The 26,941-nt window shown below is 38.6% G+C and overlaps 2 protein-coding genes across 4 annotated transcripts in view; one reads left to right on the top strand and one right to left on the bottom strand.

The window, feature by feature from the left end:
- Positions 1-26,941, top strand: part of b9d1 (B9 protein domain 1) — a 91,476-nt gene that overhangs the window by 29,416 nt on the left and 35,119 nt on the right. Inside the window, exons 6-7 of one of the 3 annotated variants that reach the window (XM_080206888.1) lie at positions 2,022-2,089; positions 9,160-9,269. In XM_080206888.1, the coding sequence (XP_080063014.1) occupies positions 2,022-2,089; positions 9,160-9,170 (79 nt within the window). In that variant the 3' untranslated portion in view covers positions 9,171-9,269. Of the gene's footprint in view, positions 1-2,021; positions 2,090-3,210; positions 4,269-9,159; positions 9,270-26,941 lie in introns of those variants that run through there. The other 2 variants (XM_080206886.1, XM_080206887.1) reach the window with 2 other exon arrangements.
- epn2 (epsin 2) overlaps positions 11,383-26,941 on the bottom strand; it is a 56,754-nt gene continuing 41,195 nt past the window's right edge. The window contains exons 4-9 of the mRNA XM_080206885.1: positions 24,841-24,948; positions 20,855-21,002; positions 19,617-19,781; positions 16,293-16,388; positions 14,026-14,244; positions 11,383-11,702 (exon numbers count right to left, since the gene is read on the bottom strand). Of these exons, the coding sequence (XP_080063011.1) occupies positions 11,383-11,702; positions 14,026-14,244; positions 16,293-16,388; positions 19,617-19,781; positions 20,855-21,002; positions 24,841-24,948 (1,056 nt within the window). The remainder of the gene's footprint in view (positions 11,703-14,025; positions 14,245-16,292; positions 16,389-19,616; positions 19,782-20,854; positions 21,003-24,840; positions 24,949-26,941) is intronic.

The following is a 26,941-nucleotide window of genomic DNA, read 5'->3' as shown; positions in this document are numbered from 1 at the left end:
TCATGGGTAGAGGGCACTCAATGTTAAAATGGCAGCGTGGACTCGTTTGGCCGAAGGGCCTGTTTCCAATGCTGTGTTGTTCTTTGTTAACTCGGTTCAATTATGACTTTTTTTTTGCTAAATTTCTATTCAGTGGAGAAATGCAGTTCCCCATCTCCCTCTTTACTCAGCTTGATGCTCAGTATACATATGATCTCTTTGATGTTGTTGTCTTGCAAAAGTGATGTCAACATTGGGAACACAGATTTTGGGTGACTGGTGGAATCTGATCACCAGCTGCCAGATATAGTGCAGGAGGCCTGGTCCACTTTGGAGGCGATAGCCCATTAAAATGGGGCTGGCAGACTGAAGGCAAAAACTAATGCCCTTGGATAACTCTGGCATTTGTTGAATGTGGGAACAGCCCTAAGTGGACAGCGTCTAATGATAAGCCAATGGCTTAATTTACCGCTGGTGAAACTAATGTGTAAAGAGGAAATTAAAGCAAACAATTTAAATATATGCAATTTGTAGAAATTATGATAGGATTATATGTCAGGGTGGCTCAGTATTTGAGTCATTAAAATCTTGAGGGACTGGGTTGCTGAAACTTGCTTACCTCCATAACAAAGGCATTCCATTTCTCTTGATTTACATCTTAATCAAAAATTAAGTGTACTGACATCATAACTCAAAGCTGTAATTATGCAATAACTGCCTCAGAACAGATTATTCTGTTCTCACAGGTGAAGTTGCAATGCTTTGACAAATGGAAGTTTCATTTGATCACATAGTTGTTATGGTGCTGAAGGAGGCCCATCGTGTCTGCACAGGCTCTCCAAATGAGCATTATGGCTTAGTGCCCTGCCTTTTCCCCATACCCTGCATATTGTTTCTATTCAAGTAATCATCTGATGCTTTCTTGAATACCTCAATTGAAACTGCCTCCACCACATTGCCAGACCTGAACTAGTGTGAAAAATCACAATTATGGAAGCAAAGACATCTGAATTTATTTTACACAGTGGGGAAAATTAGTATTACATTTAATTCTTTTCCTTGAATTCTTGATAATACTCCCCCAGTAATCAATGAAGTCAGTTTAATTTATTATTCCAAGTGTCTCCATCATCGAGAATAATCTATAGTTAATGAGATTGAGGTTTGTACCCCACCCTTGTGTTGCCTGTTGTTGTTTTTAATCATCAGCAGCTGTGAACTAGGGGAATTTTCAATTCACAAGAAAATGTGCCAGTCTCAGCTTGAAAGTTGGACATGATTTGCATTTTTATTCTTTTTAAAACAATTTTCTACTGGACATGTATAAATTTTCTACAACTCAAGATTTTGACAGTGAATGCTGCAGATCCATTTTTCTACAATGTAGTTAAACCCAGGTATAAAACTATTACAGATTAATAGGCTGATAAAGAAACTGCCACCTGAAATAAAATTGTGATACTTGTGAGAACTTTAGAAGACACTCCTGTCCAGCTCAATGTATGGAGGTACCTCAGCCAGGAAAATGGTCAGATTATAGATTACTTTAAGAGTGCATTTGCTGAGTTGTCAGGGCAGCAGCAGGTTTTTTCCTACTTATCTCATTGAGATGAATAAGATGATGAATGGGATGGATAGGATAGAGGTGGAGAGACTCTTCCCGCTCAAAAAAGACAGTAGGACTAGGGGGCACAGCCTCAAGATAAAGGGGAGGCGGTTTAGAATGGAGTTGAGGAGGAACTTCTTCACTCAAAGGGTGGTGAATCTCTGGAATTCTCTGCCCGTTGAAGTGGTGGAGGCTGCCTCGCTAAATATTTTTAAGAAGGGGGTTGATGGGTTCTTGATAAGAGAGGGGATTAAGGGTTATGGGGAGAGGGCAGGAAAGTGGAACTGAGCCACAACAGATCAGCCATGATCTTATTGAATGGCGGGGCAGGCTCGAAGGGCTAGATGGCCTACTCCTGCTCCTATTTCTTATGTTCTTAAGCAACTTTCTTTGGATTTTTGATAGCGATTATGACTGTATCTTGTGTTTTGTTTAGCTGGCTCATGGGAAGGCGTCCAGAATTCACAGATCCGAAAGTGGTTGCACAGGGGGAAGGAAGAGAAGGTTTGTAGTAGTGTGTTATTTCCAGTTTACTTGTTGGTGGCAGCTTTATATGAACAAATCATATGATTTGACAAGCAGTAACTTCTGAATTCATCTTCAGACCCTGGGGAAAATTATGCTTTTATAGAAATTAAATATTGTAGTAACCAATAGCAGCTAATTTGATTCTTGTTTGAACAAAATCTTTCCATACCTCCCACCCCCAGTTTTGGAGCAAGGTTATAACCAGGCTGAAGAAAGATAACTGCCATTGTTTAGGCATGTTGTAATTGACAGCAGGGTTACATATAACTAACACTTTGAGGGACACGCTCCTCATGGCGAATTTGTACAAAACAAGAAAGTACCCTGGTTTCTTCAAAGATTATTACTGTTTACAAGCAATTAGTTAGCTGACAAAATGACTTGAGGAAGAGATACATTAATCTGGTGGCATCATTGTGACAGTTGTATTTAGGAAAAAGCCCCTTGAGCCTATTCTGATACGTTCTGATCAGATTATGGCTTCTACTTTCCTGTCTACCTCCTATACCCTCTGAGGCCAGGAATCTACCTAACAGCCTTCAAAATATTCAATGACCCTGCCACCACTCTCCCCTGAAGCTGACCAAAAACTCTCCACAGCCTTTTATTGACTCACCTTTGAACTGATCTGGAAACCTGTCAACAAACTCCCATTGATTTCCACCAGGTGGGATCTTCTGGAACATGCCCAAAGATGGATTGCAAAGTCTGATCTTGTACGTCTCTCTTGTGGTGACCATCATTGGATTCAATTTGAATTTGGTTTTTAGAGCAAACAAGACAAGACAGATACAGGCTTGCCCTGTACCTTAAAAGAATTAATCAAAAATGCACTTCAGATAAATAGATTTCTAATAAAAAAGGTTAAAGACATCTGGAGAAAGAGTGGGGAGGTGGATTTGAGACAAGGAGAGATTGAGCCTGCTCTGCTATTCAATCAGATCATGGCTAAAGGGCTGAATTTGCTTATTTAGCAATTCCTATGCAACTTGGAAATAGAGAATATTAGTTTAAATACAAGGAATGATTTCACATTTAATTTTTTTTACAACAATTGTGTTAATGGCAACAAATTCTATTTTCTTTTGCATGTTTAGTGACCAGGGTTTTGTCACAAGGCTTTGTTACCATCTCTTTCAACATTGTCACCAAGGATTTGAAGAAACTTGGCTATGATTCAATCCCTACTAATAATCCTGTATTGTCAGATGTCTAAGTGATGTGTTTTTATTGAACTGTTGACCAATCCTTGTTTAGCAGATACTTTTTTTTAAAACAACTTTATGCTTGTATATCTGCAGTAGCTATTATCAGACTCATTATCATAGGGACATTACAGCACAGTACAACACTATGTCCAATCCCAAGATCAAGCTATCCCCTCCCTATAATTTTGGAGTGCTCCATATGCCTATCCAATAAGCACTTGAAAGTTCCTAACTATCACTAGTTACTCCTCAAATCCTCTCTGATCAGGAAAGCATTAGCTAAATAATGTGATCCAGATAACATACAATATATTAAAAAATACATTAGATGTATCAGTGTTCTGTCTTAAAAGTATTCAAGGCCCTGGATCATATGAACTAAGAGTATTCACAACTATTCAATCAATTGCTACTGGTTATGGTACCATACAAAAACAAAACACTGGGGCTATATGACTATGCCTGAGCCAAGTGGTATGATATTACATACATTAAAAAAATCTTCTACAGGCAAGGTCTCCAAAACGTTACTGTCTTGAACATTTCAGAAACCAGAGATAAGGGCTTTGATGTGGGTAACTTTGCACTTGCCCACATCAGATGCACAATAAAATCCATTATTCAACACCACTGACTTTTTTTCTCAGAACTTCTGACAGGTGTTAGCCATGGCTCAATATTAGTATTGTGCCTTTTATTTGATGCTAACTGAGGTGAAGGTATACTTCATCAATTCCATTGCTGAGACATTTTAAATAGGCAGGAGGTCTCCATGACTTGTTTGAAGTAATGATCAAACGTGTAATATATTCACATAGCATGTTTTCATAATATCTTGTTATAATAAAATGCATTTGAAATAGCTATGATTCAAGAAAATTTGAACTGAGTTTATGGGGTGAATTTTCTATCGTAAATTTTATGTAAAATATTTTAATAAAACTAAAGAGACAGAATTTTACTTCTATCGATGCGTTTTTCTCAGTATCAAGACTATTCTCATTTCAGAAATCTGTTAGCAATATCACATGATCATCTAAGATTGAGGCTTTGACCAATGAGACTGGCATTATTTAGCAGTTGTTCATTTAATTTGATCAGAATGGAGATAAATAGTCTCCAGCAGAGAAAACCCTTGGTCTTCTATGCATACTGTTACACTGAGCCAAATAGCATTGGTGATGTATTTGAATAACTGGAAACTGTTGCAAATAATAGGAGCCCATTCCATAGTCTGGCTACTTGCTCTCTCAGACTAGTTTTAAATTACTTTTCTTCTAGTGCAAACCTTGGCCTCAGATTCTACCGTTCTGCACAAAGGTGAAATAGCTTGCCACTAGAGAATTCTAACAACGAACAAAATGCAGAAGCAGTCTCCACAAGGAAACCACTTCTCCCATTTCCCTGGACATGGCCACTCCAGTTACCTTAATACTAGGATCATTTTTTTTGGGTCCTTCCTATCCATCTTGCTTTCTAATGATTACCACTACCAGGTGGTCGCATAGATGTCTGGCTACAGAGAGCGAGACGGTTTCTCAGCCAACCCTACTTTCAGGTGAAACCAATCCCGTAACCTTTGAGAACATTTGAGAATTCCTTTTTTCTGCACTACAAGATTGACCTTATTTGGGATCTTGTAAATAGAGCCCACATTTGCTCATTGTGCAAGCCTGACACTGAAGTAGGGTGCAAAATTATACAGCAGGCTAACTACCTTGATCTGATCATTGTTCACTGTGTATTACACATTTTTGCAAATGGACTTAAAGAGGCCATCTTGGACCTGAAAGGTGGCCAGTGAAGGATAAGTGATCTGAAAATAGTAATATTTCTGCTAACAGGATGCTGTAGGCAGGACAAAAAGATGTTCTGCCCGAAACAAACATCAATAACGAGTATGAACTTTAGTGCCAATGTAAGGCCGTACATCCCAAAGACTGGCAAGAAGATATTAAACAGTGCCCCCCTCTGGCTGCTTACAAAAGGTAGAGTACTAACAACTCAACCAGCCAGTGCTTGCAAAACTCAGAAAACAATGCCCAATGTTAGCTGTGATTGCGATTGCTCTGTACTTGCTGAACAACCTTTTGAGCCAAGAATACACCAAGTTAAGATCAGTTGGGTTTGCAGTATGGCTAATATTTGCTAGAAACTACATATATTCATATGCAGGGACCTGTCCTCTGTAGGCAAAAGGAATATATCCAAGCATTGCACCTTTTTTTTGAATTAAACAAAACTCTGGGAGACAGTAGTTCCCTGGTGCATTCATCATGACAATGCTTTGATCAGAGTTTACTTGCTTGAAATTTAGCATTCATGCATCTATCCTGATAAGTACAAGATGGAAAGCTTCAACAGCATGTCTCTTTTTTCCCAAAAAATACTCAAGTTTGTATTATTAAACAAATAATTTTCATGCAAGTGCTACCCAATTTGAGTACTATTAGAATATCTAAGATTCTTGTCAAAACTGAGTGGCTAACTGCATTTTGGCCACCTGCTGTGAAAGCCACAATGACCAGGAACATCCCTCAGTCTTGTATTCAGTTTTGGTAATCCATAATATCCATTACAAAGCATTGGCTTAGGTTTATGAACTGGCAAGACAATTCCATTGATTAGTGAAAATGATAAATGCCTACTACACGTTGATATTTTATTCCATGTTCTGCAAAGGACTTGCATTTATACAGCAGTTCATCACATCCTTAGGATGTACCACATCGCTTCACAATGAATTAATTACTTTTGAAGTGCAATTACTGTTGTTATGCATGATGACAATGAAATACATTTCCTTGTCAACTCCAATGTTTAACACTTCCCATTTAATGGCCAATTGTCAATAATGCAATCATGTATGTATATAATGCAAGTTTATATAGTTAATAAAACATAATCAAGAACAGAAATTGGGATTTGCATATAAATTAGTAACCATATAAATATATTTTCTTATGGAAAATAAATGAATTATCAAAACCACAGTAACAGATACCAACAATTTAATTCCGTCATTTAAGCAACAGGCCCCGGGATCTTTTCAGCTGTTCAAATGGCATAAACAATAAGATTTTGTGTGACTTGCTACAAAACCATTACATAGAAAATAAGATACAGAACATATGTTACAATAGTACAAATGATAAATTATATTATACAGTAATGACAGTTGAGCACAATATCATAAAAAGCAGCCTGCTCCCAGCATCATGAATGAGTTTGGTAGATATACAAAACATAAAAGGTAGGTTACTCACCATTATGTGCAGTAGTCCTCATCCTTTGTCCTAAAAGATGTAAGCCAAACAACTGGAAAATTAAAGGTATCAGTGCCTCTACTAGGCTTTTCAATCAATATCTTAATTTGCTTTCCTTGGCATAGTAAGTGCACATTGCCTCTAATTCCCACTGAGAAAAATGGTGACTTTAATTTTTAAATAAACAGGTGTAAATTAGTCTAAAACCAAACCAAATCAACCAATCTCATGTCTAAGAATGTCATGCTTCTGTGGCTATATTGTCTCCACCACAATCTACTTGAAATGAGTACTGTAAGAATATATCAGCTCCAAATTAAGAACTAGAATAGACACTTAATCCAATTTGCATTACAGCAATCACATACCAAAGTTAATTGCAAAGTATTTGCACTTGTCCAAAGTTCATCATCTGATTATACTGATTACTCACGCTGAATAATATGACAACCTTTGAAACCAAATCATGAAAATGAATCTTGACAAAGTGCAAGAGATAACTGCGCGTGCAAAGTTTTGGAGGAAGCTAAAGTTCTCAGTTGAGAGCAAAAAAAAACTTTTGTCATTCAATTCATTAATTTAAAACAGATCAAATAGACACTTGCTTATGAAGGGTTTCAAGCCTTTTAGGACTTCATGCAGCACTATGTCAAGGCACAGAAACAGGTTTGCAGCCACAGTCTGCCACTCTCAGGTTTCTGATTTCAGCCGTTTCCCTACAGCAGCAAGGAATAAGACATCATTCATTCGCTCTTATCCATCTCTTTATGTCAGGGAGAAGAGCACTATTGACAGAAGCTTGGAAGCAAAATGCTTAAATACTTTCAGGATGACAAATTGTACATAATTTAGAGACCTAAATAAGTTGGGGAAATAACGAAGATACACGTTAAGGTAGAAGCATGAATTGCCACACATTCCAGAAAGTATTTTTATTCAAAAATGTCTTCAAGTTTATGCATTATAAATAATGCACAACAATTGTGCATTTTGTTGAAACTTTTGGGACTTTGTCATCCACCTTCAGTAAAAAACACTTCTACTTTATCTCAATTAGAGGACAAAATAAGTTTAATATTTTTGAATCAAAATTTAAAGAACTGAATGAAAGCATAAAATTAGCACATATGTATCCTAGATTAAATGTACATATGAAACTAAGTAAATTTTATGAGAAATTATTAATTTTTTTTTGGAAGGAGTGCAAACAATGAAAAAGTACTGGTGGCTGAGGTAGTTTTGCTGTGACCTTGCTGCTCAATGTGAGCACCAATCATTTTGTTCTAATGTCCGGAATACTGCCTTCTGGTAAGCCAATTAGCTTTCTTGTTCTCTGTCCAGCTCCTATAAACACTTCTGTGCAACTATTTTGTCGGAATCTTCAGATTCCCTGAAGTTTACCAAATGGTTTACACAACCCAGGTTTTCTCCAGTCTGCTAGCACATATAGGGGTAAAATCTATGACTTAACAAAATGGCAATTAACAAGCAGGTCCATACCTACTTAAATTGCCAGAACAATAGGTTAGCATGATCATGTAAATACTTTGATTTAGACAGTTCATTTGGCCCTGCTACTCTCCACGCGTTTCTAAATATTAGTGTGACACAGGGCAGGAAGAATCACTGCAATCACTTAAGGTATTTTGAATTCCATGCATAGTGGGAACATGGGTTTAGCCCTGATCCATCACCAAATAAATGATTTAGTACAGAAAATAAACTAAACCAAAGTCACACATGTGGCAGTTAGGAGAGGCTGCAATGTAAAGAACAGATTAGGATTTATGGAAATAAAAGATAAGCAAGTGGGTGTAGGGTGTTAGCTTTCATCTTCAATGCCTTTCTTTGATTTTCCAGTTCTAAGGCTTACTTAATTCATGGTGTGAATGATAAAGGACAAGCATTTATAGTCTTAACTATGCAAGTGACCAAAACCTACTGTACAGCTTCCTGCAGTAAAATTAATACATAGCAATAGTACACTGAAATTACACAAGTTACAGGTGACACACTACCATACATTTACACTGATGCAGTTATGTAATAGAATGACAGCAATTTTTTTTTACAGTACATAATGAAAACAGTTGTTGATACAAATCTTACCAGAAGCTTTGTATAAATTTTAGTGACTAAATGCAAGACTGTACAGGTAGTGGCTGCACTCTTTGCATGCATACTCTCACCCACTTGCATGAACCCCAAAAACTCAAAATAAATTCTTCTGAACTTGAACAATATAAACATATATGCGGTAGATCAAATAGGGTCACATTTCAAATGAACTTGCTTAGCATGAATTTTGTTTGTGGCACTTCCATGTTTGGTATGCAGATCACCACTTTCTGCATAAAAAAAGTGAAATTAACTGCAAAGAGCAATACTCATCCAGAAATTGAGAATTCAAAAGTTACATAATATGCCATACTTTTATTGATAGTAATGACTTTAAAAAAAATAAGGTGCACACCACTGTAGCTTGTAAATGCTATAACTAGACAAATTAGTTTGACAAATAATTATTCCACATCCATATTTTAAATTATTACTGTGATTTTCTTTTTCACAGCCTATTTCTAAGCAAAATGATATCAGTTGGAACTCAGCATTTTACTTAAATATGGATGACAGGTGATACAGAACAAATCTCTATTCAGCTTCTGAATGCAGATCTGAGCAGGAGAAAAAATGCAACAGATTATTCACAATAGTTATCCAATGTAGGTATGAAATATTTTATACGCATGTCAAGTGTTATGGGAAGAAATGTTACCCAGCAATTAATTTCCATATCGCGCAAATGTTCATCACTACTATATACCAGACTGCTCACTATCCACTGCCCTGTCAAGCACTCCAAGACACCACTGTAACTTAATGGTATAGAAATGAAGGTTATTGTTTTTTCTTTGTAAAAAGATGTGTGGATAAGGAAAATAAATCCAAGCTTTTCACTTTCCCTTTAAAAGAATACTAACATGTTGTTGGCCATGTCTACAAACTCATTTCCTAGCCAAAAAATAAGGATATTGAGAACCAAAGAAAGGAAATTAAAAAAATACACTCTCAAAAATCATAACCCATTCCTGCCTTCTTAAGAGGACTCAGCAGAAATATTCCTCATTTATTAAAAGCAATGCATGGACTGATCACTGCAGTCTATCCATTAAGTTACTAAAATACAAACATAGGACTACTACTTAGCTTCACTGCATAGCAATTCATCCTCAAGTACCTGTCAGGTCATCCATTGATGCAAAAAGAAAATCTGTTTTCAAATTCTTACAAAACTTATAAACGGCTATGTACTTAGTGTTGAACCAACATGACATACTTAACACAACAGACAAATGCACTCTTCAGTTACTGGATTCCCTTTTCTCTTTCTGAAATACAGAGCTTAATCTTAACTCGACAATGAAGCAAAGATACAATTTGGACCACACATTCCATGGCACCTGTCAACACAATGTTTTAAAGCAGATAAAAAACGCTTGCAAAATCTTACCAAAATTCCTAGACAGAAAGATTAAAAATAGCATAAAACTTCTGTAAACTACAATATGGTTGCAAATTACAGACTCTAAAACTTGGCTATTTAACTTTTACATGAAGACTCATCTATTTAAAAAAGCTGTGCAAAGTGTACAGGATTAACTGCATATACCGATGTTGAGTCTGAATTAGCTTAATGCTTGCTTTACTTGGTAAAATTTAAAAGAAATAAAATAAAAAGCACCTAGATTCCAAAGTTACACTGATGTAAGTTTTTTCCTTTAAACTCTATTTTACTATTGTCTGGTGTCTAATTTGTTTCATTAATAATGCTGAACAACTACACCCAACCTCTCACCTAGACACATGTTTTAAATAGTCTAGAGAATAGCCATTGTCATCATTAGCAAATCTTAGATTTCAATAACAGAAAAGACTGATGCATGCAGCTTTCTCCCACTTTAACCCCCCGCCGACCAAATTACTGAAGCTTGTGTAAATAGTTTGTTCATTATTCGTTGCAATGATTTTTAATGATCATAACTTTCCAAGGAATTTAAATCCTATCAGTACTGAATCATGATTAATACTGAACAAAAACTGATACCTTCTGCTCAAATAGCATCTGGTGCCGAGAACGTTACTTCAAACAGCAATTTAAAGGTGCATGCAAGAGTCAAAATTCAAAAGCAATTTTTTAACAGCCTATTCAGAAGATAGCACAATTGAAAACTCCTCACTGCTATGAACAGGTTTGCAAAATTATTTTCAATCCATCAGCTATGAAGTCAGGGTTTTATAGGTTTATCGGTGTTGTGATTTTGGCTAAGTTCCATATTTGCTTTTATGATTAGGAAGCAAATTTCTAACTCCCGAAAACTGTCTTTGTGGCCGTATAATTTTTTTTGAAACAGGTCAATAGTCAGGTGACTTGCAAAATATGCAGAACAGTGATTATACCACACAAAACACTATGTTACCTTTGGACAAACTGTAATATGCACTTAAGGATTGGAGGATTCATTAGTTGTGAATATTAAATTCACTTTACTATTGTTCAACTACATGTTCAGTCACCATATGATACCTCCATTGGCAGCAAATAGCTTCTTTAGAAAATAGTGAAAATTAACCACTGTCAATATACACTTCATAAAAAAACCAACACAGCAAAATCTGAACCTACTGTGAAGGTTTTCTCACACAGCCATAAATGCAGTCTAGAATACATTTAACTTAGCTAGCCACACTCCTATCTAGATATTCTCTCTGTTATGAAGATATTTCCTCTGGTCTTTTATAATAAGAAAGGATTAGTTGTAGACGTCTGGGATGTAGGTGGAGGGATGCCTGTTGATAAAAGTGGTTGGGGCATTGTTCCAGCAATGTTCATTCCTGTACCCATCCTCCCAATAACTGGCACTGGAACCATGCCCATTGCCATTGGTGCTGACATGGAGCTGAGCGGCATTGGTTCCATACTGACTGCAGGTACGGTGCCAAATGTAGACTGTCCTGAGGCCATCAAAGGACTTGCTCGCATTTGGTTCAGTGTAGGAGGCTGCGGCTGGTTTATTTGAAAGGGATTAATCTGAGTGACCTGGACTGGAGCTGAACCTACAAAAACAAATGTAAATTGAATATCAGTGAAATAAGGTTTGACAAGGCACAAATATTACTATGTTAAATTATAATTTTAGAAAGTATTTAAGTTAACTGCCCATTTTGTATCTTATAAAGTCTTTCACTGGTCTCACTTTTATTTGGCTACAAATTGGGCAGGATTCTTTGGCCTCTGTTCAGCATTTTTCTCAACAGGAGGTGGTGCACTGTTCGCTGACTGTGGAGAGACTCTGGTTCCATCACTTTAAATGGAAATTCCCATTAAGCCACCCCATGCTACCAGGAATCGTTGGCAACTGGTGAGCCACTGGGGACCAGAGAATCCCACTAATGTGAACGACCGGAGAATTCCGGCCACTATAATAGGTAGAATTAATAAATACCTCATCTCCTTAAGAAATTCAATCACTTCTGTTTTTTTAAAAACATATCACAATAGAAAAACACAAGTTCTAGTCATATATCAATCAGAAATTTATTTACAATGGTAATGTACTTTTGCATCTGTATTGCACACTACGGAGTACAATTTTGAATTCTATTCTATGCACCTTGATATTTTTCCTGGTTGAGAAATACAATGTTATAAAACAGAATAAAAGTAGTTCATAAAGTAAGCATTTTAATGTAGAAATTTAATGTAGAAAAACGTCCCATGATACTTCAGAGAGATATAACCAGACAGAAATGAATGTTAAAACAAAAGGAAGAGATATTAAGAGGTGGATTTTCTTTTTTTTTCCATGGGATATGGAGACTGCTGCCTAGGCCAGTATTTACTGCCCATCCCCAATTAAGAATGTTACAATGTATAGATAGCCTATACATTGGAAAGTATATGCAATTAGAAGCTTCAGTTGGGGTTGAATAAGATACCGAATATACAGATAGTTTGGTTCAATCTGAGACACTGGTCGATTTGAGGTAAGAAATGATGTGTGGAAAAAGGAGGTGGTTTATATTCTTCAGCAGGGTGTGTGTATCATTGGCTAAGCCAGCATTATAGCCCATCCCCAACTGCCCTCGAGCTGTCTTCTTGAATCACTACAGGTCATGTGGTGGAGAAATTTCCATAATGCTATTAGAAAGGGAGTCCAAAATGTTGACCTACAATGAAAGAACAGCAATATAGTACCAACTTAGGAAAGTGTGGGAACTTGCAAGTGATGGCATTCCCATGCACCTGCTTCTCCTTTCAAGTAGCAGTCACAGATTTGAATGGTGCTTTTGAAGGAGCTTTGGTAAGTTGTTGCATTGCATCTGGCGCACAATCTGACAATGTGCACAGATGGTGGATGGATGCTAATCAAGCAGACTAATTTGTCTTGGCTGGTATCAAGCTTCTCGAGTGCTGTTGTAGCCTTGTAGATGGTGAAAAGGCTTTGGGGAAGCAAGGAATGAATTACAGGACACAGAATTCCTCAAGTGTCTGACTTGCTCTTGTGATCATAGTATTTATTTGGCTAGCCCAGTTCTGTTCCTGGTCAATGGTAACCCACAGAGGGGGATACAGCAATGACAATGCCAATGAACGTCAGGGGGAGATGGTTGGATTCTCTCTTGCTGAAGATGGTCATTGTCTGGCACTTGATGCCGCGTTATTTGTCATTTATCAGCCAAAACCTGAATGTTCTCCAGGTCTTGTTGCACACAGACACAGATGCTTCAGTTTCTGAGTCATGAATGATGCTGAATGGCTGTCAGCCATTTCTTGATATCATGTGGGGTCAATTAGAATGGCTAAAGATTGGCATCCGTGATACTAGGGATCACAAAATAATGCTCTTTTGACTTGGAAGGAACCACGATAACTGAAAACACTTAGAACAGCTCTGGTATTTTTGTATGACAAACACAGCAGTTGAAACTATCTTTCAAATGTGGTGGAAAATAAGCAATACTAAACCAGTGTAGGGCATGGGTAAATGTGTAACCTAATTACTTTTAATTAGATTTAGAATTAGCCATTTTACTGAAATATAGTTGAATGCTAGTATGAAAGTCTCAAACTATTTCAATAAATTCCACCACATCAAAAGAAACCAAAAGATTCAAGTTCTGACATAAAATAATCTCAATGAATTCAAAAAGAATCTCTATGAAAAGGAATGATGGAAGCAGGCGAGAGTCGATATAGAAAGGAATGATGGAGACGGAAAGAGCTGATGGAAAAAATTCTCTTATCAAAATCTTAAGAGTTTTGATTTACAGAGCATCACCACTACCCTTCAGGATGGGAAGCCCAGTTCAATTTACAAGGAAAACATAAGAACATAAGATTTCTTATGTTTTTCTTAAACATTTCCTAAATACATACCTGAAGCCAGGAAAGGATTAGATATACTGGAAGGTTGCACAGGCTTGGATACTAGGGAATCCAAATTCACCAACGCTGCATTAGGACCCAGAAAGGACTCTGGTGTTTTTCGAGCAGCAGTCTGCTTTGATGGCGCTGAACTGCTAAGTTGAGCATCAAATAAATCTGGACTAATTGAACCACTGGGTTTAGAACTTCCTCCCAACATATCAGTTTCACCTGAAGTAAAAATTGACAGACACTTAATTCAAAATTAAAAATCTTTGAGCTAATTCTATAATGCAGGGTGCAAAGCTTTCAAATGCTACGAAAATAATATTTTAAATTGTCATTTTTATATCCGTTGGTCCCTAGTATTTCCTTTGCAAAGTAACAAAATTAAATTTTTAACAGCAATCCAATAAATACTGCATTCTTACTATACAGATAACAGTTCTCTGCAGATGTTAGCAGTGCTGCCAAACACCACATGCACACCTACAGTATCATGTAACCATGAAAATCAAAATTCTGCTCAACGTCCCCACAGCTTTCATACTTAACTTTTATTTATTGATACCTACCATTGACCGTGTAAACATGGAAACATCAATTATTGTTGGAAATCTTTCCAGCACCATTGCATTCCTGCTAGCTACCTGAACCATAGAAATTCATAGAATCCTACAGTGCAGAAGGAGGCCATTCAGCCCATCGAGTCAGCACTAACCACACAATCCCACCCAGGCCCTATCCCCATAATCCTATGCATTTCCCCTAGCTAGTCCCCCTGACACTAAGGGGCAATTTAGTATGGCCAATCCATCTAACCCACGTATCTTTGGAGTGCAAGAGGAAACTGGAGCACCCACAGAAAACCCACGCAGACATGGAGAGAATATGCAAACTCCACACATTCAGTAACCCAAGCCAGGAATTGAACCCAGGTCCCAGGCACTGTGCCACTGTGTCGCTCCAATGTATTCTGCACTTTTTAAAAAAGGATATAAAACTCATTGCAATAGAAGATTAATAAACATTATGCAGACTTACAAATTCCATGAAACTATCAAACTAAAAGAAATTTCAAAAGGGATAGCACTATGAGAGGCTGGGGGAGTGGGTGGCAGAGCTGAGATGCAGTAGCATGGTGGTATTGTCACTAGACTAATACAATCCAGAGATTTTGATGCTGGGTATGAATCTCAGCATGGCAGATGGTAAAATTTGTAATGTCTAAAAGAAGGCCATGAAGCAGTTGTTGTAAAAACACATTTCCTGTCCTTACCCAGTCTGGCCTACATGTGATTCCAGATCAGTGGTAATATGGTTGACTCTTAAAATATCTTCTGAAATAGCAGCAAGACATTCAGTTCAAAGACAATTAGGAATGGGCCATAAATGCTGGCTTAACCGGTTATGCCCACATTTCATGAATGAATAAATTTCCTGTTAACTTGACGTGTGCATATGCCTTATACAAAAGGAACACAGCTTCCGTTGCACTGAGTTGACAGATGAGTCAGGTTCTAAGGATATGAAGATAACTTTAGGTTAAAATGTGATCAGTTATCTTCCAAAAATTTTAAGAACTTAGTACAAATGATGAAAGGCCAATTGGATTACTGTATGCCAGATCATATGAAAATACTACTAGTATCCTTTTACCCGCATTAAATTTAATTAAGGAACATAAATTTTTAAAAAGTTAATTGAAAATAAATACTAATTCTGTTTAAAAGTGTGGTATGGATTTTAAGACTGCACTGTAATCCTGGGGTTGTGACTTTTGGAAATTGCTAATTCCATTTTTTTTTGATAATTTTAAGTATGAATAAATTATAGCCCCAGAAATGATTGCTGACCAGTAATGAACATAAAACAAATGTTCAACAGCAAGTTGTTGAATATCAGTTAACTCTCAAACAAAGGGCACATAATTACTTGAATGCTGTAGCTACAAGTCTGTGCATTTATTTAGAGAATTAAAATCCATATTCAAAGGCTTACCACTAAATTATATGAAGCACAATTGTATGTTGAAATCAACAAGCAACAGCATATTCTTGAAGAAAACATTGGAAATGGCATATTTGAGACACTGTCTCCATAAGTAAACTGTGAGCTGACATCTCTAATAACAGAACCACTTTATCGGACTAAACATTGTAGAGATCATTGCAGTGACACCCATCTGGGTTATGTGGCTACATGCTGAAACAGGAAATTAACAGGATTAAGAGGGAAAATGGCAGAGGCACAAGTAAACAAAACAAACATTTCATTACCTGCTCTTTTTGATGAAGCTCGGAGATCTTCAAAATCAGCAAAGTCGTCTTTTGCTGCACCATTTAATGTGCTGAATGGGTCAAAAGCTGTACTGCCTGCAGTGGGAGTGTTAGAGATGGAGATTGTAATTTAAGATTTACTTCAAACTGCAATTCATTTAAGTCAGTTGTGATCTTAAGTCAGCTTATTGGTGTTTAGATCGTGATTAACAAATTACACAGTTCAATTCTGAGAACTGGATTATGAGTCAAAGACAAACATATCCAAGATTTACATCAGCCAAATCTTTACTTGCTTTTTTTAAAAGCATGCTTTCATTTAAGAGTGCAGTGTACTTGACTGAAGTGCACTGCAAAGTTGGTTATCAATTATCAAACAGCCAAACAAGAACAACAGAGAATTTGCTTTAAAATTCCATGCTTAATTTGTAGCCTTGCAAACTAAATCCTATAATCTTAAAACTATTTAGTCTTGTAGAACATCAGGCAATCCATTTAAAACAGATACAATAAAAGATGTACTGTCCTTCAGCATCACTGATATGCTTTGTAAATAAGATCAGACACAATATTTGCTAAATATTCTTGTTATATCTATCCGAATATTTATTAGTCATTTGGTAGTACAGAGTATTTCTGAAGAAGGACATGTTGAAGCTTTTTGTCTTGTGCTCAAAGACACTTCACAAGAAAGCAATAAAAGAGGAAAACAATTTGTACTGCATGAGAAGAGATTGCCGGTTGGTTGGCAAGTGGACTCTGATTAGTAGAGGTGAAGTCATGGAGAACACACTAGTTGATGATAACAGCAAAGCATTGTTTGGAATTTAAGCCAGGCATCTTGATTGATTGGTCAAGGCATTGTCCTGGGGAATGAACTAGCAAATGGTTGTCATTTATTTCGTTTAGCTGAAACATGTGCAACGCTTGTACAGGTTTGTCTTATCTGTAAAAAACTGGGCTTTGTGTATTAATATATGTAATTTTTAATACATGCAAATGTGCCACTTGGAATCTCGATTGACAATCTTAAATTGGTTGTCAGCATAATTCTCAGCACACAGGATTACTTAGTAAGTGGTTAGCCAACCACAGAATCACATCTAATATCACAATACTCAGAACACAAGTTCTGAGTATTGTAAGCATGAGCTGGTTAGGTATGGTCTATACCTTGCCCATAATTGTGGCTGGGATATGCTACTTGACTCGTTCTGCCAGTCTCTGGGACATACCTACCATTAAACTGGCCTCGAAATTCATATATCACATGACTGAATCATAGAACCCTACAGTGGAAAAGGAGGCCATTCAGCCCATTGAGTCTGCACTTACTACATTCCCACCCAGGCCCTATTCCCCGTAATCCTACATATTTACCCTACTAATCCCCTGACACTATGTCAATCTAGCATGGCCATTCCACCTAACCCACACATCTTTGGACTGTGGGAGGAAACCGCAGCACCCGGAGGAAACCCATGCAGACACAGGGAGAATGTACAAATTCCACACAGACAGTGACTCAAGCCAGGAATCGAACCCAGGTCCCTGGCGCTGAAAGGCAGCAGTACTAACCAAAGTGCCACCGTGCTGCCTCTGATTTGAGAGATAAGCAGAATGTCCTTTTGGCTTGAAAGCACCATTCTGCTAGTGGCAAACACTGGTGTTGCTACTACATAATAGAAGTGTGAAACAGCTAGATGTTTCACCCGTTGTTCAAATTTTTGAGATACCTTGCCTTCCCAAGATAATCTGAGATAGACTGGGCAATTTTAGGGATCAAAAGTGATGACTTAAGGTTTGTTCATGAATTTGCTCGATAAAGCACGAAATGATCTGATCAGGATATCCATTATCCCATAGGACATCTCTAATACTGCCTATTTCAGTATCAAGGTTGCATGGTGAGCAAATGGCTGCCAATAAGACCAATCTTATAGCATGTGACACTATAAAAATCCCAACACGCATAGTCATGGTAGAGCACCCCATCAGATTTCTGAACTAGTATGTCAAGGAAATGGAGATCAGTTGACTGCTTCATTTCAAATGTGAATTTCAGCACAGAATGGAGCTTATTTAAACAAGTAAGAAAATTATATACAGCTGCAGATTGAAATGCAGCAAAGCTATCATCCATATACCGGAAATATGCAAGGGGTAGAAGATTAGCTGCCATTCCATCGAAGACACGGTAGCATAGTGGTTAGCACTGCTGCTTCACAGCTCCAAGGACCTGGGTTCGATTCCTGGCTTGGAGTCACTGACTGTGTCGAGTTTGCATATTTTCCTCGTGTTTGCGTGGGTTTCCTCCAGGTGCTCTTGTTTCCTCCCATAGACCAAACATGTGCGGGTTAGGTTGATTGACCATGCTAAATTGCTCCATAGTGTCCCAAAGATGTGTAGATCAAGATGGATTGATAAACGTACCATCTATATGTCCAATGGGCTCAGAATTCAGCACCAAAATGATATCAAGTTTCATTCAGATGGATAATTCTAATTCAAAGGATTAAACATTAACGTAGAGGAAGCTGAATGTGCAGGTCCACAGTTCCCTAAAAGTGACAACACAGATGGCTAAGGTGATTAAGGCTACATATGGCATGCTTGCCTTCATTGACCATGGCATTGAGGACAAGAGTTGGCAAATCATGTTGAAACTATATAAAACCTTGGTTAGGCCACATTTAGAATATTGCGTGCATTCTGGTTGCCACACTACCAGAAGGACATGGAAGCACTAGAGAGAGTGCAAAAAAGGTTCACAAGGATGTTACCTGGTCTCGAGGGTGTTGATTATGAGGAGGGGTTGAATAAAGTAGGATTGTTTTCACTGGAAAAATGGAGACTGAAGAAGTCCTGATAGAGGTCTACAAAATTATGGAAGGTATAGAAAGGTGGATAGTCAGAGGCTTTTCCCAGGGTGGAAGTGTCAATTACAAGAGGACACAGGTTGAAGGTGAGGGGGAATGTTTAAAGGGAGATGTGCGGGGGAAGTTTTTCACGCAAAGGGTGGTGGGTGCCTGGAACACACTGCCAGAGGGGGTGGTGGCAGAAGGCACATTAGCAACTTTTGAGAGACATGTGGATGGGCACATGAATAGGAAAGGAATACAGACTAAGGGCAGAAGATTTCTTTTAGATTAGTGGGGGCATCATGATTGGCATGGGCTTGAAGATGATGTGAAGCAACTTCAAAGGTCTTTGCTATGCATAATTCTCATATTACGTCTGTGCTTGGTGTACATAATATCGACAATAGATGGCAAACTGGAAAACAACAGATTCATTCACCTTCACAGAATTCAATAGACTTACCAGAAACAGAATCAGCTGAAGGACCTGGTCCCCATGGGTCAGTTGAAGGCTTCAGAACAGTAGAAGTGGTCTGCGAAGAGGTCCATGGGTCCACACTTTTAGGAACAGTTTGCGTGGCAGATAAAGAAGTTCCCCAAGGATCAACAGCAGTAGCTGTCTTGGTATCTAGAACCAAATAAGACAAAAACCTTGTAAGTACCTGAAAACTATTTTAATGCAAATTTTGTAAGAATGAAATAATCACATGTGGCTCTAATTTCCATTCAGTAACAGTATGAACTTGGGTTACCTACAATAGATGGATAATGCCATTTCCTGGCCAGGCAACTAGAAGGATCATCAAATCCTACAGTGCAGAAGGAGGCCATTCGACTATTGAGTCTACACTACCACAATCCCACCCAGGTCCTATCCCCATAATCCCATGCATTGACCCTAGCTAGTCCCCCTGACACGAAGGGGCTATTTAGCACGACCAATCCACCTAACCCACACATCTTTAGACAGTGGGAGGAAACCCACGCAGACACAGAGAGACATGCAAACTCCAAACCATCACCCGAGCTGGGAATCGAAGCTGGGTCCCTAGCACTGTGAGGCAGTAGTGCTAACCACTGTGCCACCGTGCTGTCCATGATGATTACAACCTAAAAATAAGACTCAAGTAATTATTTCAAAAACTAAACTTCAAAAAATGTCCAGTAATGAATTATTAAATAATTCACTATTAAGTTTACTATGATGGCACTGCCTAAAGAAATCTCTGATCACACAAAGGAAATTAATCATATTTGGCTCACAGTTCATGCTTAAGTTGTACTCTAGTCACCCAATACCTCAAAGATATTTAGATATCAGCACAGTTTCAATGTGTTTAATTCAGGATGAAAGGTTTTACAGTTCATTATTAATGGTAGGGATTTAAGGTTCCACCAGGAAATTCCCACCCGAAGTCAATGAACCTTTTGCTGGCCCGTCAAAATTTTCCCCTCCGCCTTTGACAGTTCTTGCTGTGGGCAGGACCTGTAAATTTAAGTCTAAATTGGCATCTTCTGATAAATATTATTTCTCACACTGAGAAAATCTGAAATACTAAATTAATCAAAGTAATAACACAGCAAAGTCAAAATTTAGTACTGAAAACTTAAACCATGTAAACTGAATTCCAAAGGACCCTGCAACATTATCACAACACACAAATGCAAGGAGGAGTACTTTCACCATATAAGTAATCTTACCAACAGATTGCCATGGATCCGACGCTACTGGACTGCTTACTTCCCCCCATGGGTCATCTTTTCCTATAATAACTGGTCGGACAGTTACTCCCCAGGCTTTCTGTGTTGCTGCAGTTGGCAAGGGATCCATCAGGGTAACTGCGGATGCCTATTATTTAATAAGGAAAAAAAGTCATCTGACAGAAATACGACAAGAAAAATCATTGTGGAACAAATTCGGACCTGGATTATATTTAAGATTTGGTGACGTGCAATCAGACACACTTGAGAAGGGAGCTTAAGATAAAGGAACCCTTAGGAGGCACTGACCATAATATGATAGAATTCACTCTGCAGTTTGACGGGGAGAAGCCGGAATTGGATGTGACCGTATTACAGTTGAGTAAAAGGTTGATTGGAGCAAAAATTGGAAGGGGAGTCTAGCAGGAAAGACGATGGAGAGGCAATGATGAGTGTTTCTAGGAGTAACTCGGGAGACAGCAAAATTTCATCCCAAGAAGAGCATACCAAGGGGAGAATGAGGCAGCCATGGCTGACGAGGGAAGTCAGGGACAGCATAAAAGCTAAAGATAAAGCATACGATGTGGTCAAGATTAGCAGGAAACCAGGGGATTGGGACGCCTTTAAAAGCAAACAGAGGATAGATTAAAAAAAAGCAAGGGGAGAGAAAATGAAATATATGGGTAAGCTGGTTAAGTAATATAAAAGAAGATTGCAAGAGTTTTTTCAGATATATAAAGAATGAAAGGGAGGCAAGAATGGACATTGGACCACTGGAAAATGACGCTGGGTAAGTAGCAATGGGAAACAAAGAAACGGAGGAACTAAATAGGTACTTTGTGTCAGTCTTCCCCGTGGAAGACATCAGTAACATACCAAAAATTCAAGAGTCAGGCGGCAGAGGTGAGTATGGTAACCATTACTAAGGAGAAGGTGCTCAAAAAGCTGAAAGGTCTGAAAGTGGATAAATCACCTGGACCAAATGGACTACACCCCAGAGGAGATTGTGAAGGCATTAATAGTGATCTTTCAGGGATCACTGGAGTCAGGGAAAGTCCCAGAAGACTGGGAAATCACTAATGTAATACCCCTGTTTAAAGAGGGAAGTCATCCCTTTCCTTAGGAAATTATAAGCTGGTTAGCCTGACCTCAGTCATTATTAATATTTGAGAGTCCTTTATTAAGGATGGGATTTTATTAAGGATGGGATACTTGGAAGAGCATGGTAAAATAGGGCAAAGTCATATTGAAATAAGTCAGCATTAAAATAGGGACAAAGTCGGGGGGGCGCATACCTGATAAATCTGTTAGAATTTTTTGAAGTAACAAGCAGGTTAGACAAAGGGAATCCAGTGGATGTTACCTACTTGGATTTCCAGGCCTTTAACAAGGTGCCATAAAAAGGAGGCTACTGAGTAAGGTAAGAGCCCATGGTGTTAGGGGCCAGTTATGAGCATGGATAGAAGATAGGCTGACTGGCAGAAAGCAGACAGTGGGGATAAAGGGTCCTTTAAGGATGACAGCCGGTGACTAGTGGAGTTCTGCAGGGGTCAGTGATGGGATCACAACTTTTCACTTTATACATCAATGATCTAGATGAAGAAACTGAGAGCAGTATGGTTAAGTTTGCAGATGATACAAAGATAGATGGAGGGACAGGTAGTATTGAGGAGGCAAGGAGGGTGCAGAAGGACTTGGACAGGTTAGGAGTGATAGCAAAGTAGTGGCAGATAGAATACAACGAGGAAAAGTGTGAGGTTATGCACTTTGGTAGGAAGAATAGAAGCATAGACTATTCTCTAAACAGGGAGGAAATTCAGAAACCAGAAGTGCAAAGGAACTTGAGAGTCCTAGGTCAGAATTCACTTGGTTGAGTTGGTAGTTCGCAAGGTAAATGCAGTGTTAACATTCACTTCGAGAGGACTAGAATATGAAAGCAGGGATGCACTATTGAAACTTTATAAGGCTCTGGTTAGACCACATTTGGAATATTGTGAGCAATTTTGGGCCCTGTATCTAAGGAAGGATACGCTGGCCTTGGAAAGGGGCCAGAGGAGGTTTACAAGAATGATCCTGGGAACGAAAGGCTTGATGTACGAAGAGCGTTTGAGGACTCTAGGTTAGAGTTTAGAAGGATGGGGGGGGGGGGTGGATTTCATTGAAACTTAGAGAATACTGAAAGGCTTGGATAAAGTGGATGTGGTGGGGGGGGAAGCGGGGGGAATGTTTCCATTACTAAGAGAGACTAGGCTCCAAGGGCACAGCCTCAGAATAGAGAGGCGACCTTTTAGAACCAAGATGAGAAGGAATTCTTTTAGCCAGAGGGTGGTGAACCTATGGAATTCATTGTCATAGAAGGTTGTGGAGGCCAGATCATGGAGTGTACTTAAGACGGAAGTAGATAGGTTCTTATTGGTAAGGGGATCAAAAGTTTCATGGAAAAGGCAGGAGAATGGGGTTAAGAAAGATACCAACCAGGACTGAATGGTGGAGCAGACTTGATGGGCCGAATGGCCTACGTCTGCTCCTATATCTTTTAGTCTAAGCTGACACATCATTCACAGTATTTTCAGATGCCAAATTTGAATTTTCAGATTTTTTAGATTCCAAATTGGGGCAAATATTTTTAAAAATATTTCCTGTCTGTACTATTTTTTGTATAATTTAAGGCTATACAACTCATACTCTTGGGGCTTCCTGATTTTTAACCCACTTCAAATCCATTCAATTATACAGTTGAAATTTATCCCTTACATTCAGGACTGAAAGGTTATGAGCGAATGTTTTTTTTGAAATGGTGCAGACGAGAAGTTCCCCCTACTGGTATTTCTTTCATGCACCAGCTACAAATGAAAGTACAAGTAGACAAATCTCTCTCAGTGGCAGTTTCAATTGACTGCAAGAGATGTTCAAGAAGGGCCAATCTGACTCTTTCTATGGAAAGTGTTCATCTGATTATCACGTCCCATAATAGCATGATGGATACTGAGAAATTAGTAAATTAAGTTTAACAGCTTAAAGTTTATTAGCGTCACAAGTAACCTGATATTAACACTGCAGTGAAGTTACTGTGAAAATCCCCTAGTTGCCATACTCCAGTGCCTGTTCAGATACACAGAGGGAATTTAGCATGGCCAAAGCATCTAATCAGCATGTCTTTCGGCCTGTGGGAGGAAACCAGGGCACCTGGAGGAAACCCATGCAGACACAAGGAGAACATGCAGATTAGACAATGATCCAAGCCAGGAATCAAACCTGGTCCCTGACACTGCGAGACAGCAGTGCCAACAACTGCGCCACCATGCTGTCCACATAAAATAAATGGAGACTGATAGAAGCTGGTATTCCTGTATTCCAAGATAGACTAACATTCAATATTCTGGTTTTTGTAGCTAAATCCATTTGGAGTTTACATGCCCCTTCTGCTAAGCCTTAGCTCCCATAAAGGTAATTGCAATTCTGACAAGGGAATAGGAATAATATGTGATTAACAAAAGTAACATTTTGTACAGTACTGCTAGAAGAATGATAAAGTATTTCGAAACATTATATTGATCACAGAAGGCATAAACCACATGTTTTGTAACCAAAAGATACACCTTAAATGTTCATTTTTATTAAGACAAACTCCATACCTTACCCCAACAGATTAATCTTAAAATATTTGCCTTAACTTTCAAGAAAAATTCATTTACAACCTTGAATCTTGAAATAAAACCCTCAACAGTATCAAGCATAGAATGGTATTTTCCCATACTTCTTCATTGAACCCCATTAACATACCCTATTTGTTTTTGCTCACGTGCTTACCTAGTTTCCCTTAAATGTATCTCTGCTATTTATACCTCAATTACTCCACGGTGGCGAGTCCCACATTTTAACTACCTTCTGATTAAAGATGGTTCTCCTGAATTCCGTACTGAAAAATTCGTAACTATCTCATATTGATGGCTTCTAGATTCTATTCAGATGCAGAAAACCTTCACCTTTTTCTTCTTTGGAGCAGTGCTACCCACTATTACAGCTGAATTTCTGCGGCTCTCCTCCAAGGCCATCTGAAGTCGAAGATCATCACCACGGCGAAGGCGATCTTCCTGATGAGGATCACAGTATAAAATTAGAAAGAATTCCCTTTATTTACAATGACAAGTTAGGTTCACTACTTTTTGGAACGGTTCTTCAGGTCATGACCACAATTAATGAGTTAAAGAGTACTGACAGATGAAATAACAAGATCAAACCATGGCAGCAACATTAAAACACATGAAAAATCTCTTGCTGCGGAGAATAAATAAGGACAGAGAAGGGATTTGATGCAAGATTTCAAGTAGACAGAAAAGAGAAAATAAATCACAAGCATCTATACCCCTAGAGTCATGAGAATCAAGAGCCATCTGAAATAGGATACCGATTGCTTTAGTTTGGCAAATATAATTTTTGTTGCTTAATAAAATTGCCCTGATGCCACTCATGAAGTATTGCCTTGTCTGAAATTCATTCTCTCATCTCTGAATCGCTTACATCCTACAGTGAGATACTGATAACAGCTTAAGACAAAGAAGTTGATGTTAAAATTTTACTTACTAATTTACCATATTATTGGTGTACCTGGCTAGACCAGCAATATTGTCCATTTCTATTTGCCCTCGAGGGGGTGGTGATGAGCTGCTGCCTTGAACTGTTGCTGTCCCTGAAGCGTTGGTACAGTTGGTGCTGTTAGGCAATTAGTTCCAGGATTTTGATCCAGCAGCAGTGAAGGAATGGCAATACATTTCCATGTAAGGTTAGTGAATGATTAACAGGGGACCCTCCAGGTAGTGGCATTCCCCAGTACTTGCTGCCCTTGTCCTTCTGGATAATAGTGATCATAAATTTCTAAGGAGCTGCCTAAGAAGTCCTGGTGAGTTCCTGCCGTGAATCTTGATGATGGCATACACTGTTGTCACTGTTTGTCGGTGATGAAGTGACTGAACGTTTGTGCAAAGGGTTCCAATCAAGCAGGTTGCTCTGTCCTGGATGGTGTTGATTCTTGAGTTTTGTTGGAACTGCACTCATTCAGGGAAGTGTAGAGTATTCCATCATACTCCCAACTTGTGCCCTACAGAGGGTGGACAGGCTTTGGGGAGTCAGGTGGTGAGTTATTCACAGAATAGAATTCCTAGCTCCTGAACTGTTCTTGTAGCCACGGTGTTTGTTTAGTCCAGTTCAGTTTCTGGTCAGTGGTAACACTAGAGTATTAGTAGTGAGGCATTCAGTGATGGTAATGCCTTTGAATGTCAAGGAGCAATTATTAGATTCTCCCTTGCTGGAGATGGTCATTGCCCATCAGTTGTGCAGCATGGATGATATTTGCCATTTGTCAGCCCAAGCCTGGATATTATCCAAGTTTTGCTAAATTTGGAAATGGACTGCTTCAGTATCTGAGGGTCATGAATGGTGCGGAACAATCAGCTAACATCCCCACTTTTGACCTTATGGTGGAAAGAAGGTCATAAAAGAAGCAGCTGAAGATGGTTTAGCCTAGGACACTACATTGAAGACGACCTGCAGTGGTGTCCTGGAACTGAGATGATTGACTTCTAATCACCACCTTTGTGCCAAGCATGATTCCAACCAGTGGTGCTATTTCTCCCTGATTCCCATCAATTTGTTTTGCTAGGGCTCCTTGATGGCATACTCAATCAAAGCTGCTTTGGTGTCATGTGCAGCCACTCTCATCTCACCACTGGAGTTCAGATTTTTTACCCATGTTTGAACCAAAGCAATAATGAGATCAGCAGCAGAGTGATCTTGGCAGAACCCAAACTAAGCATCAGTGAGCAGGTTATTGCTAAGTCAAGTGCCACTTGATAGCAGAGCTGATGACCCCTTCCATCACCTTACTGATGATCGTGCATAGATGATGGGGCAATAATTGACAGGGTTGGATTTATCCTATTTCTTCTGCACATATCTGTGCAATTTTCTCCATTCTCAGGTAGCTGTCAGTGCAGTAACTACTGGAACAGCTTGGCTAGGGGTGTGGCAAGTTCCAAAGCATAAATCTTCAATACTATTGCTGGAATATTAGAACATAGAACATTACAG

This window comes from Carcharhinus amblyrhynchos, chromosome 18 (assembly GCF_965287045.1).
Source record: "Carcharhinus amblyrhynchos chromosome 18, sCarAmb.v2.hapA, whole genome shotgun sequence".
NCBI lineage: Eukaryota > Metazoa > Chordata > Chondrichthyes > Carcharhiniformes > Carcharhinidae > Carcharhinus > Carcharhinus amblyrhynchos.
The sequence above is the reverse complement of the archived record's forward strand: the minus strand, read 5'-3'. Positions and strand labels throughout refer to the sequence as shown.